The sequence below is a fragment of the Anomaloglossus baeobatrachus genome, chromosome 10, assembly GCF_048569485.1.
Source record: "Anomaloglossus baeobatrachus isolate aAnoBae1 chromosome 10, aAnoBae1.hap1, whole genome shotgun sequence".
Lineage (NCBI taxonomy): Eukaryota > Metazoa > Chordata > Amphibia > Anura > Aromobatidae > Anomaloglossus > Anomaloglossus baeobatrachus.
The window spans coordinates 12,939,963-12,953,738 of NC_134362.1; the positions used below are offsets into that span (position 1 = coordinate 12,939,963).

At 54.1% G+C, this 13,776-nt stretch overlaps 1 protein-coding gene across 7 annotated transcripts in view; it reads right to left on the reverse strand.

The window, feature by feature from the left end:
- ATG13 (autophagy related 13) overlaps positions 1-13,776 on the reverse strand; it is a 93,237-nt gene that overhangs the window by 67,480 nt on the left and 11,981 nt on the right. For all 7 annotated transcript variants that reach the window (XM_075325515.1, XM_075325520.1, XM_075325518.1 and 4 more), the window contains exon 5: positions 894-940. In XM_075325515.1, coding sequence (XP_075181630.1) covers positions 894-940 — 47 coding nt within the window. The remainder of the gene's footprint in view (positions 1-893; positions 941-13,776) is intronic.

Sequence of the window (13,776 nt, forward strand, 5' to 3'; positions counted from 1 at the left end):
GAGGATGCGAGAGACCTCTGCCATTACTGACATTTCCGGGATTTGCCTTGATGATTCATGTACGCCATGGCTGTGGTCAGACTGAATGTGCACAAGACAACCCAACAGATGGTCCTGCTGGTCACTGACGGAGAGTTAAAATGCCCTGAGCGCCAAGATGTTGATGGGGAGGGAGGATTCCCGGGGGTCCCAGCATCCCTGCACCATGAGAGGGTCAAAACACGGCAGCCCGAGAGGGTCAAAACACGGCAGCCCGAGAGGGTCAAAACACGGCACCCCATCTAAAGAGACTTATCAATTGTCAGAATCAGCCAATGCAATAGGAGAAAGGATTGCCCCTGAGCAATGAGGGCTGAGCGTGGCCACCAAATCAGGGACTATCACACATGGAGGGAGAACGATGGGACGGTCCAGGGAGGAGATTTTCTTGTCCCAGTTGAAAAGGATGAGTGTGAAACTGTGCAAAAGGGAAGGCCACCACAGCAGCGACATCTTCCCTTCCACGCGCATGTAACTGGAAAGGAAGACCACAACGATCCAGCTCCTGCAGCCAGGAGGATGAAGAGATAGGAGTGAATTAAAACACCTCTGTTGCTCAGTTTTGGATGGACTGTATATATTTCATTTTTTCTTGTGTCCATGTTGTGTTATTAAATAAAAATGTAAAAAAAAAATCCAAAACATCTGTATTGGAAAAACATTAAAATTCCATAAAAAATGCTTACACGTTTCAAACAACCATGTTCTTAATCATAGCAACATAGGAGCTAGCTTTTTTTATTCCTAGTGTCAGCAATAGTCATCCGTGGTCTCCGGTGTCCCCCAATGAAGCGAAAATAGAAAACATTATCTCCTTTCATAAGAACAGGAAAAATAAAAGTGGTTGCACTAACTTTTCATTCATTTCCAGACACCAAACTTCCAGCTCCATTGAGTCTCCCTGCAAAATAAAAGCCAAGAATGAGCACAAGGAAGGGCGAGGACGGCTGCACTCACAGTGAGTGGAGGCTCCGCTACAGCTACACTCAGTCAAGACAGTGAGGACTTCAGGCTGATACATTGCGACAAACCCTCAGCAGGACGACAGAGGAGCCCGGTTCAGGTGTATGGCCTTTACTGGATGCACTGTTACAAGAGTTGCATTATTAGTGTTTTCCCTACACTAAACGGTAAGGGATATTTTGGTAAGAAGTTATCAACCACGCAAACACAGATGCTAATCTGCTGGATGGGTGGTCCGATCCCCGAGATCTCCGCAGATTGCTGGAACTTCTGGAGGAGCAGCGGTCGGTCGGGCGCGCTGACACTCTGGTTATTCTTTATGCCAGGGTTGGGGAACCTTTTTTCTGTTGGGGGCCATTTGGAAATTTCTACCAACCTTCGGGGGCCGCACAAAATTATCAATGTTTAAATGACCCTGCTATATTGGGTGAAGAAGGGAATTTTGTTACTTACCGTAAATTCCTTTTCTTCTAGCTCTTATTGGGAGACCCAGACGATTGGGGTATAGCTACTGCCCTCTGGAGGCCACACAAAGCACTACATTAAAAGTGCAAGGCCCCTCCCCCTCTGGCTATACCCCCCCCGTGGTATCACGGGTTCTCCAGTTTTAGTGCCAAAGCAAGAAGGAGGAAGCCAATAACTGGTTTAAACAAATTAACTCCGAATAACATCGGAGAACTGAAAAACCGTTCAACATGAACAACATGTGTACCCGCAAACAACAAAAAAACATCCCGAAGGACAACAGGGCGGGTGCTGGGTCTCCCAATAAGAGCTAGAAGAAAAGGAATTTACGGTAACAAAATTCCCTTCTTCTTCAGCGCTCTATTGGGAGACCCAGACGATTGGGACGTCCAAAAGCTGTCCCTGGGTGGGTAAAGAAATACCTCATGTTAGAGCTGCAAAACAGCCCTCCCCTACGGGGGTGTCACTGCCGCCTGCAGGACTCTTCTACCTAAGCTGGCATCCGCCGAAGCATAGGTATGCACCTGATAATGCTTGGTGAAAGTGTGCAGACTGGACCAGGTAGCTGCCTGGCACACCTGTTGAGCCGAAGCCTGGTGACGTAATGCCCAGGACGCACCCACGGCTCTGGTTGAGTGGGCTTTTAGCCCTGAAGGAACCGGAAGCCCCGCAGAACGGTAGGCCTCTAGAATTGGTTCTTTGATCCATCGAGCCAGGGTGGCTTTAGAAGCCTGCAACCCCTTGCGCGGACCAGCGACAAGGACAAAAAGTGCATCGGCACGGCGCATGGGCGCCGTGCGGGAAATGTAGATTCTGAGTGCTCTCACCAGATCTAGCAAACGTAAGTCCTTTTCATACCGGTGAACCGGATGAGGACAAAAAGAAGGCAAGGATATATCCTGATTAAGATGAAAAGAGGATACGACCTTAGGGAGAAACTCCGGAATAGGGCGCAGCACTACCTTGTCCTGGTGGAACACCAGGAAGGGAGCCTTGGATGACAGAGCTGCCAGCTCAGACACTCGCCGAAGCGATGTGATCGCAACAAGAAACGCCACTTTCTGTGACAGCCGAGAAAAGAAAACTTCCTTCAGAGGCTCGAAGGGCGGCTTCTGGAGAGCAACTAGTACCCTGTTCAGATCCCATGGATCTAACGGCCGCTTGTACGGGGGCACAATATGACAGACCCCCTGCAGGAACGTGCGCACCTTAGAAAGACGTGCTAGACGCTTCTGAAAAAACACGGATAGTGCCGAAACTTGCCCTTTAAGGGAGCTGAGCGACAAGCCCTTTTCTAATCCCGATTGCAGGAAGGAAAGAAACTTGGGCAATGCAAATGGCCAGGGAGACACTCCCTGAGCAGAGCACCAGGATAAGAAAATCTTCCACGTTCTGTGGTAGATCTTAGCCGAATTCGACTTTCTAGCTTGTCTCATTGTGGCAACGACTCCTTGAGATAATCCTGCAGATGCTAGGATCCAGGACTCAATGGCCACACAGTCAGGTTCAGGGCCGCAGAATTCTGATGGAAAAACGGCCCTTGGGACAGTAAGTCTGGTCGGTCTGGCAGTGACCACGGTCGACCGATCGTGAGATGCCACAGATCCGGATACCACGACCTCCTCGGCCAGTCTGGAGCGACGAGTATGATGCGGCTGCACTCGGATCTGATCTTGCGTAGCACTCTGGGCAAGAGCGCCAGAGGCGGAAACACGTATGGGAGCTGAAACTGCGACCAATCTTGAACCAAGGCGTCTGCCGCCAGAGCTCTTTGATCGCGCGACCTCGCCATGAATGCCGGGACCTTGTTGTTGTGCCGGGATGCCATTAGGTCGACGTCCGGCACTCCCCAGCGGCGACAGATTTCCTGAAACACGTCCGGGTGAAGGGACCATTCCCCTGCGTCCATGCCCTGGCGACTGAGGAAGTCTGCTTCCCAGTTTTCTACGCCTGGGATGTGAACCGCGGATATGGTGGATGCTCTGTCCTCCACCCACATTAGAATGCGCCGGACTTCTTGGAAGGCTTGCCGACTGCGCGTCCCTCCTTGGTGGTTGATGTATGCCACCGCTGTGGAGTTGTCCGATTGGATTCGGATCTGCTTTCCTTCCAGCCACTGTTGGAAGGCCAGTAGAGCAAGATACACTGCTCTGATCTCCAGAACATTGATCTGAAGGGTGGACTCCTGCGGAGTCCACGTCCCCTGAGCCCTGTGGTGGAGAAATACTGCTCCCCACCCTGACAGACTCGCATCTGTCGTGACTACTGCCCAGGATGGGGGCAGGAAGGATCTTCCCTGAGACAATGAGGTGGGAAGGAGCCACCATTGTAGGGAGTCCTTGGCCGTCTGGGAAAGCGAGACTTTCCTGTCCAGGGACGTTGACTTCCCGTCCCATTGGCGGAGAATGTCCCATTGAAGTGGGCGCAGATGAAACTGCGCAAAGGGAACTGCTTCCATGGCTGCCACCATCTTCCCTAGGAAATGCATGAGGCGCCGCAAGGGATGCAACTGGCCCTGCAGAAGAGATTGCACCCCTGTCTGTAGTGACCGCTGCTTGTTCAGCGGAAGCTTCACTATCGCTGCTAGAGTATGAAACTCCATGCCAAGATACGTTAGTGATTGAGTCGGTGATAGGATCGACTTTGGAAAGTTGATGATCCATCCGAAAGACTGTAGGGTCTCCAGCGTAGCATTCAGGCTGCGCTGACATGCCTCTTGAGAGGGAGCTTTGACCAATAAATCGTCTAGGTAAGGGATCACCGAGTGTCCCTGAGAGTGCAAGACTGCTACCACCGCCGCCATGACCTTGGTGAAGACCCGTGGGGCTGTCGCCAGACCAAATGGCAGAGCTACGAACTGAAAATGGTCGTCTCCTATCACAAAACGTAGAAAACGTTGATGTTCTGTAGCAATTGGCACGTGGAGATAAGCATCTTTGATGTCTATTGAGGCAAGGAAGTCTCCTCTGGACATTGAGGCAATGACAGAACGCAGGGTTTCCATCCGGAACTTCCTGGCGTGCACATGTTTGTTGAGCCGTTTTAGGTCCAGAACAGGACGGAACGAGCCGTCCTTTTTTGGAACCACAAAGAGATTGGAGTAAAACCCTTGCCCTTGTTCCTGAGGAGGGACTGGGATCACCACTCCTTCCTCTCTTAGGGAGTCCACCGCCTGCAGCAGAGCATCTGCTCGGTCTGGATGTGGGGAGGTTCTGAAGAACCGAGCTGGAGGACGAGAATTGAACTCGATTCTGTACCCGCGAGACAAAATGTCCGTCACCCACCGGTCTTTGACCTGTGACATCCAAATGCCGGAAAAGCGGGAGAGCCTGCCCCCGACCGGAGATGCGGAGGGGGGGGGCTGGAAGTCATGAGGTAGCCGCTTTGGAAGTGGTACCTCCATTTGCTTTCTTGGGGCGCGTGTGAGCCCGCCACGAATCTGAGTTTCTTTGCGTCCTCTGAGTCCCTTTGGACGAGGTAAACGGTGTCTTGCCCGAACCTCGAAAGGACTGAAACCTCTGCTGCCACTTTTTCTGCTGAGGTTTGGTTGTTCTGGGTTGTGGTAAAGAGGAGTCTTTACCCTTGGACTGCTTAATGATATCAGCCAATGGCTCGCCAAACAGTCTATCTCTAGATAAAGGCAAACTGGTTAAACATTTTTTGGAACCAGCATCTGCTTTCCAGTCCTTTAACCACAAGGCTCTGCGCAAAACTACCGAATTGGCGGACGCCATTGAGGTGCGACTGGTAGATTCTAGGACCGCATTGATAGCGTAAGACGCAAACGCCGACATCTGCGTGGTAAGGTGCGCCACTTGCGGCACTGCTGGATGTATGATAGCATCCACTTTTGCTAAGCCAGCTGAAATAGCCTGGAGTGCCCATACGGCTGCGAATGCCGGAGCAAACGACGCGCCGATAGCTTCATAGACAGATTTTAACCAAAGGTCCATCTGTCTGTCATTGGCATCTTTAAGTGAAGCGCCATCCTCCACTGCAACTATGGACCTAGCTGCGAGTTTGGAAATCGGGGGGGTCTACCTTTGGACACTGTGTCCAGCGCTTGACCACCTCAGGGGGGAAAGGGAAACGCGTATCTTTAGATCGTTTAGAGAAACGCCTTTCTGGGTGAGCGTCGTGCTTCTGGATTGATTCTCTGAAGTCAGCGTGATCCAACAAAGCACTCAATTTACGCTTGGGATAAAGGAAACGAAACTTCTCCTGCTCCGCAGCCGCCTCTTCTGCTGAAGGGGCTGGGGGAGAAATATCCAACAGCCTATTGATGGCTGAGATAAGGTCGTTTACCATGGCATCCCCATCAGGGGTATCCAGGTTGAGAGGGGTTCCAGGAATGGATTCCTGATCACTCTCATCAGACACATCACAGGGAGACTGATTGCGCTGAGACCCTGAGCAGTGTGATGACGTCGAGGGTCTTTCCCAGCGAGCTCGCTTAGGGTGGCTGGGGCTATCATCTGAGTCATAATCCTCGGCCTGTGAAGCCGGGGACCCCCCTGTGGGCTGGATTAATTCCAAGTGAGGGGGACCTGAGGACAGAGGCCTCGCCGTGCCCAAAGACTGAGCCCCATGCATAGATTGCAAGGTTTCAAGGATTTTTGCCATAGACACAGACATATTATCAGCAAAAACTGCAAAGTCTGTCCCTGTCACCGGGGCAGAACTTACAAGCGTCTCAGCCTGGGTCACTACCTCTCCTGACTCCGGCTGGCGAAGCAGCACCGGGTCGGAGCATTGCACACAATGGGGGTCATCGGAGCCTGCTGGTAGAGCAGCCCCACATGCAGCACACGCAGTGTACACAGCCCTAGCCTTGGCAGCCTTGCGTTTTGAGGATGGCATGTTGTTGCTTCCACAGAGGGATCTGGGAGATGCAGCCAGAAGCGACCTCACAGTGCAAGAAATACAATATCTCTATATCCTACACAGTACACCGATACACCGTGAGGCACTAGAGGGACCAGCACAGAAAAATCGCTTACCGCCCGCTTAAAAAGCGGGTGTGTGGTCGCCAGATAGCCCCTAGTCCAGGTCTCCCAGAGCCTTGCGTCCTTCCTCCAGCCAGACTGCATGTAATGGCTGCCGGCGTCCTGAGAGAGAAGGGGGGCGGGCCCTGGGCGTTCCTGGCTAAGAGCGGGAAGCCTGCTTCCCTCTGTGCCTAGTGTGAGGGCTGGAGCATGTAAATCAGGCTCCAGCCCTCGTCGCTGCTAGCGAACAGCGTCTCTCCCCTACCCTGAATGACAGGGTGGGGGCGGGAACGAAATCGGAGCTGCCGGCGTCCTAGGCCCAAAAAGCCGGGGACTCAATTTATAACCGCCGCCGCCGTAAAAGCGCGGACGGCGGATCCCCGGCGCACCACAAGTCACAGCAGCGCCGCCCGGTCCAGAGGGGGTCGGCGCTGCGTTCCCATACACAAAAAATCCCCCAGTAATCTGTAGGGACACTAACTCCAACGTTGCGGTCCCCGGCGCACTACAACACCCAGCCAGCCCGGAGTGTGTCTGTGCCTGCCGGGGACACAGAGTACCTGTATGATGCAGGGCCTGTCCCTGATCGTACTCCTGCTCCGTCTCCATCAGGTTCTAATGGGTCTGTGGATGGAGCCCGGCGTCAGAGCTGAGAGGCCGGCAGGATCCCACTTCCACAGAGCCCCCAAGGGGATGTGGAAGGAAAACAGCATGTCAGGCTCCAGCCCTGTACCAGCAATAGGTACCTCAACCTTACAACACCATCCAGGGGTGAGAAGGGAGCATGCTGGGAACACTATATGTGTCCTCTTTTCTTCCATCCGAAATAGTCAGCAGCTACTGCTGACTAAAATCTGTGGAGCTAATGCGTGGAATGTCTGACCTCCTTCGCACACAAAGCTAAAACTGGAGAACCCGTGATACCACGGGGGGGGGGTATAGCCAGAGGGGGAGGGGCCTTGCACTTTTAATGTAGTGCTTTGTGTGGCCTCCAGAGGGCAGTAGCTATACCCCAATCGTCTGGGTCTCCCAATAGAGCGCTGAAGAAACAATTAATTAACTGGGGGCATGGGGCTGGGGGCACAGGCACCACACGCGGGGCTGGGGGCACAGGCACCACACGCGGGGCTGCGCTGCACACAGGACTGGGTGATGGGCAGCACACAGGACTGGGGGGGGCTGCACACAGGACTGGGGGGGGGGCTGCACACAGGACTGGGGGGGGCTGCACACAGGACTAGGGGGGGGGCTGCACACAGGACTGGGGGGGGGGGCTGCACACAGGACTGGGGGGGGGGGCTGCACACAGGACTGGGGGGGGGGCTGCACACAGGACTGGGGGGGGGCTGCACACAGGACTGGGGGGGGGCTGCACACAGGACTGGGGGGGGGCTGCACACAGGACTGGGGGGGGGGCTGCACACAGGACTGGGGGGGGGGCTGCACACAGGACTGGGGGGGGGGCTGCACACAGGACTGGGGGGGGGGCTGCACACAGGACTGGGGGGGGCTGCACACAGGACTGGGGGGGGCTGCACACAGGACTGGGGGGGCTGCACACAGGACTGGGGGGGCTGCACACAGGACTGGGGGGGCTGCACACAGGACTGGGGGGGCTGCACACAGGACTGGGGGGGGGCTGCACACAGGAATGGGGGGGGCTGCACACAGGAATGGGGGGGGCTGCACACAGGACTGGGGGGGCTGCACACAGGACTGGGGGGGGCTGCACACAGGACTGGGGGGGGCTGCACACAGGACTGGGGGGGGCTGCACACAGGACTGGGGGGGGCTGCACACAGGACTGGGGGGGGCTGCACACAGGACTGGGGGGGGCTGCACACAGGACTGGGGGGGGCTGCACACAGGACTGGGGGGGGCTGCACACAGGACTGGGGGGGGCTGCACACAGGACTGGGGGGGGCTGCACACAGGACTGGGGGGGGCTGCACACAGGACTGGGGGGGGCTGCACACAGGACTGGGGGGGCTGCACACAGGACTGGGGGGGGCTGCACACAGGACTGGGGGGGGCTGCACACAGGACTGGGGGAGGGGTGCACACAGGACTGGGGGAGGGGTGCACACAGGACTGGGGGAGGGGTGCACACAGGACTGGGGGAGGGGTGCACACAGGACTGGGGGAGGGGTGCACACAGGACTGGGGGAGGGGCTGCACATAGGACTGGGGGAGGGGCTGCACATAGGACTGGGGGAGGGGCTGCACACAGGATTGTGTGGGGGGTGCACACAGGACATTGGGGGGCTGCACACAGGACTGGGGGAGGGGTGCACACAGGATTGTGTGGGGGGTGCACATAGGACTGGGGGGCTGCACACAGGATTGTGTGGGGGGTGCACACAGGACATTGGGGGGCTGCACACAGGACTGGGGGAGGGGTACACACAGGACATTGGGGGGCTGCACACAGAACTGGGGGAGGGGTACACACAGGACATTGGGGGGCTGCACACAGAACTGGGGGAGGGGTGCACACAGGACATTGGGGGCCACACTGCGCTGAGAGTTTCATGCAACTCTGGGGGAGAGGGTTTACAGAACTGGGGTTTAGGCACAAAGCATTGGGCAGGGCAAATAGCAGCAAGAGGGTCGGCGCTGGACTCACAGCAGCATTGCATTCACATCACCGGAGTGCAGGAGCCGGACACACAGCATCAGAAGGAGAAGGCGGGCACTGATCTCCGGAGGGCAGGGGGCGTGCACACAACGCTGGAAGCTGTGAGGCTGCTGTGGACCCGCCCACAAAGTAAGCACTGGCCGACGGGAGAACACATTGCAGCACAAACAGCAATGTGTGGATTTAAAGGGCCGGCGGCAGCAAGACCGCGGTGACAGCACAAGCACTGCCTCCCCCGGGAATCTGCCCGGGGGCCACATAAAAGGTCATGGCGGGCCGCATGCGGCCCGCGGGCCGGAGGCTCCCCACCCCTGCTTTATGCACTGCAGGAGATGACCGCATCCACGTCTGACCTCCGCTTCATAGACAGCGGGGCTAAGGCTATGTTCACATTTCCGTTGTTTTAAATCCGTCAGGTCTGATGCTACGACACAACGACGGATCCGTAGTTTTTTAGATGTCAACTGACGCAACGGATGTGTGATTTCACAGGATTCCGTTCTTAGGAATCCTGTAAAAAACTGATCTGTCGCGTCCGTTACATCCGTCGCGTCCGTTTTTTGACGGATCAGTCGTGATCCGTTTGTGTTTGGGACAGCCCACTGGGTGTGCCAGACATGCTGGGCATGCTCAGTAGAGCACCACAGACATCCATTATAGCTTTTGACGGATGGTGACGGAATCCTGTGGAGTCCATTTTTTTGCTGCTCCAAAAAATGTTACATTCAGCGTTGCTCCCGCCTGTCAGTCATTAAAAAACTGATCGTCACACGGCGGATGCAACGCAAGGCCATCCGCTGCAATCCGTCGCTAATAGAAGTCTATGGGGAAAAAACGGATTAATGCAAAATATTTTGCAGGATACCGTAATTCCTTAAGGCGACGGATTATGACTGATGCAAAACAACGGAAGTGTGAACTTAGCCTAAGCTGTCAAATACCCACTGATCTAAAAGGCACCATCTGTACTGTGGCTAGGTGATCACTTCTTACCAGGACACCACGTCATGTGACCGTGGAATGAAGAGTAAAGGCCCTGTCACAGACAGAGATAAATCTGCGGCAGATCTGTGGTTGCAGTGAAATTGTGGACAATCAGTGCCAGGTTTGTGGCTGTGAACAAATGGAACAATATGTCCATGATTTCACTGCAACCACAGATCTGCCAAAGATTTATCTCTGTGTGTGACGGGGCCTTAAGTTAGGAGTCTGTATTTTATCTCTTCTCCCCCAAACTTCTGGTTACTATAAACCTGTCAGATGTGAAGTTTTGGGGATATAATTAAAGGGGTTTTCCTATTTAAGACCCAAATGTCTATAAGGCTATGTGCGCACGCTGCATCTCCGCGGTGGCCACAAAAATGGCAAAAACGCATCCAAAAAACACATGCTTTTTTTATGTGGTTTTTTTGCCGCGTTTTTTTTTTTAATTTTTTTTTTTAAGTCAAATCTATTGACTGGAAGGGCTCAAAAATGCTGGAGAAAAAAAAAATCATAAAGAATTGACATGCTGCATCTTTCTGGTCACCACAAAGATGTAGCCAAAAAAACAACCTGTAATGTGCGGACAGAAAAAATGAAATCTTAGACTTCGCTGGGGAAGGAAATTCATGCAGTTTTGGGACCAAAAGTGCACCCACAATACATGCAAAAATGCAGAGTGTGCACAGGGCCTAATTGTCATAGACCTGGTTCTGAGCGACTATGTTGGGGGCAGGGTCCTTGACTCTTGCCCTATCTGATAATGGTAATAGAAAATGAGTGGGACTCAGCACCAATATGGATGAATAAAAATCTTCATGCTTTATTTGAAAAGTTTAAAAATAAGGAAAAGGGTCACAAATCATCCAAAATCGCCATGCGACTTGCCGTGCGGCTTAACGCGTTTCGGACACAAAGAAGGGAATTTTGTTACTTACCGTAAATTCCTTTTCTTCTAGCTCCTATTGGGAGACCCAGACGATTGGGTGTATAGCACTGCCTCCGGAGGCCACACAAAGCAATTACACTAAAAAGTGTAAGGCCCCTCCCCTTCTGGCTATACACCCCCAGTGGGATCACTGGCTCACCAGTTTTAGTGCAAAAGCAAGAAGGAGGAAAGCCAATAACTGGTTTAAACAAATTCACTCCGAGTAACATCGGAGAACTGAAAACCGTTCAACATGAACAACATGTGTACCCGCAAACAAACCAAAAATCCCGAAGGACAACAGGGCGGGTGCTGGGTCTCCCAATAGGAGCTAGAAGAAAAGGAATTTACGGTAAGTAACAAAATTCCCTTCTTCTTCGGCGCTCTATTGGGAGACCCAGACGATTGGGACGTCCAAAAGCTGTCCCTGGGTGGGTAAAGAAATACCTCATGTTAGAGCTGCAAGACAGCCCTCCCCTACGGGGAGGCAACTGCCGCCTGCAGGACTCTTCTACCTAGGCTGGCGTCCGCCGAAGCATAGGTATGCACCTGATAATGTTTGGTGAAAGTGTGCAGACTCGACCAGGTAGCTGCCTGGCACACCTGTTGAGCCGTAGCCTGGTGTCGTAATGCCCAGGACGCACCCACGGCTCTGGTAGAATGGGCCTTCAGCCCTGATGGAACCGGAAGCCCAGCAGAACGGTAGGCTTCAAGAATTGGTTCTTTGATCCATCGAGCCAGGGTGGCCTTAGAAGCCTGCGACCCTTTGCGCTTACCAGCGACAAGGACAAAGAGTGCATCCGAACGGCGCAAGGGCGCCGTGCGGGAAATGTAGATTCTGAGTGCTCTCACCAGATCTAACAAATGTAAATCCTTCTCATACCGATGAACTGCATGAGGACAAAACGAAGGCAAAGAGATATCCTGATTAAGATGAAAAGAGGATACCACCTTCGGGAGAAACTCCTGAATGGGGCGCAGCACTACCTTGTCCTGGTGGAAGACCAGGAAGGGAGCCTTGGATGATAGCGCTGCCAGCTCAGACACTCTCCGAAGAGATGTGATCGCTACCAGAAAAGCCACTTTCTGTGATAGTCTAGAAAGTGAAACCTCCCTCAGAGGCTCGAAGGGCGGCTTCTGGAGGGCAACTAGTACCCTGTTCAGATCCCATGGATCTAACGGCCGCTTGTACGGGGGTACGATATGGCAAACCCCCTGTAGGAACGTGCGCACCTTAGGAAGGCGTGCCAAACGCCTCTGAAAAAAGACGGATAGCGCCGAGACCTGACCTTTAAGGGAGCCGAGCGACAAACCTTTTTCTAACCCAGATTGCAGGAAAGAAAGAAAGGTAGGCAATGCAAATGGCCAGGGAGACACTCCCTGAGCAGAGCACCAGGATAAGAATATCCTCCACGTTCTGTGGTAGATCTTAGCGGACGTGGGCTTCCTAGCCTGTCTCATGGTGGCAACGACCCCTTGGGACAATCCTGAAGACGCTAGGATCCAGGACTCAATGGCCACACAGTCAGGTTCAGGGCCGCAGAATTCCGATGGAAAAACGGCCCTTGGGACAGTAAGTCTGGTCGGTCTGGTAGTGCCCACGGTTGGCCGACCGTGAGCTGCCACAGATCCGGATACCACGCCCTCCTCGGCCAGTCTGGGGCGACAAGTATGACGCGGCTGCAATCGGATCTGATCTTGCGTAGCACTCTGGGCAAGAGTGCCAGAGGTGGAAACACATAAGGGAGCCGGAACTGCGACCAATCTTGCACTAGGGCGTCTGCCGCCAGCGCTCTTTGATCGCGAGACCGTGCCATGAAGGTTGGGACCTTGTTGTTGTGCCGTGACGCCATTAGGTCGACGTCCGGCACCCCCCAGCGGCGACAGATTTCCTGAAACACGTCTGGGTGAAGGGACCATTCCCCTGCGTCCATGCCCTGGCGACTGAGGAAGTCTGCTTCCCAGTTTTCTACGCCGGGGATGTGAACTGCGGATATGGTGGAGGCTGTGGCTTCCACCCACATCTGAATCCGCCGGACTTCCTGGAAGGCTTGCCGACTGCGTGTCCCCCCTTGGTGGTTGATGTATGCCACCGCTGTGGAGTTGTCCGACTGAATTCGGATCTGCCTTCCTTCCAGCCACTGCTGGAAGGCTAGTAGGGCAAGATACACTGCTCTGATTTCCAGAACATTGATCTGAAGGGTGGACTCCTGCTGAGTCCACGTACCCTGAGCCCTGTGGTGGAGAAAAACTGCTCCCCACCCTGACAGACTCGCGTCTGTCGTGACCACCGCCCAAGACGGTGGTAGGAAGGATCTTCCCTGTGATAATGAGGTGGGAAGAAGCCACCACTGCAGAGAGTCTTTGGCCGTCTGGGAAAGGGAGACTTTCCTGTCCAGGGATGTTGACTTCCCGTCCCATTGGCGGAGAATGTCCCATTGAAGTGGGCGCAGATGAAACTGCGCAAACGGAACCGCTTCCATTGCCGCCACCATCTTCCCGAGGAAGTGCATGAGGCGTCTTAAGGAGTGCGACTGACTTTGAAGGAGAGCCTGCACCCCAGTCTGTAGTGACCTCTGCTTGTCCAGCGGAAGCTTCACTATCGCTGAGAGAGTATGAAACTCCATGCCAAGATACGTTAGTGATTGGGTCGGTGACAGATTTGACTTTGAGAAGTTGATGATCCACCCGAACGTCTGGAGAGTCTCCAGTGCAACAGTCAAGCTGAGTTGGCATGCCTCTTGAGAGGGTGCCTTGACCAGTAGATCGTCCAAGTA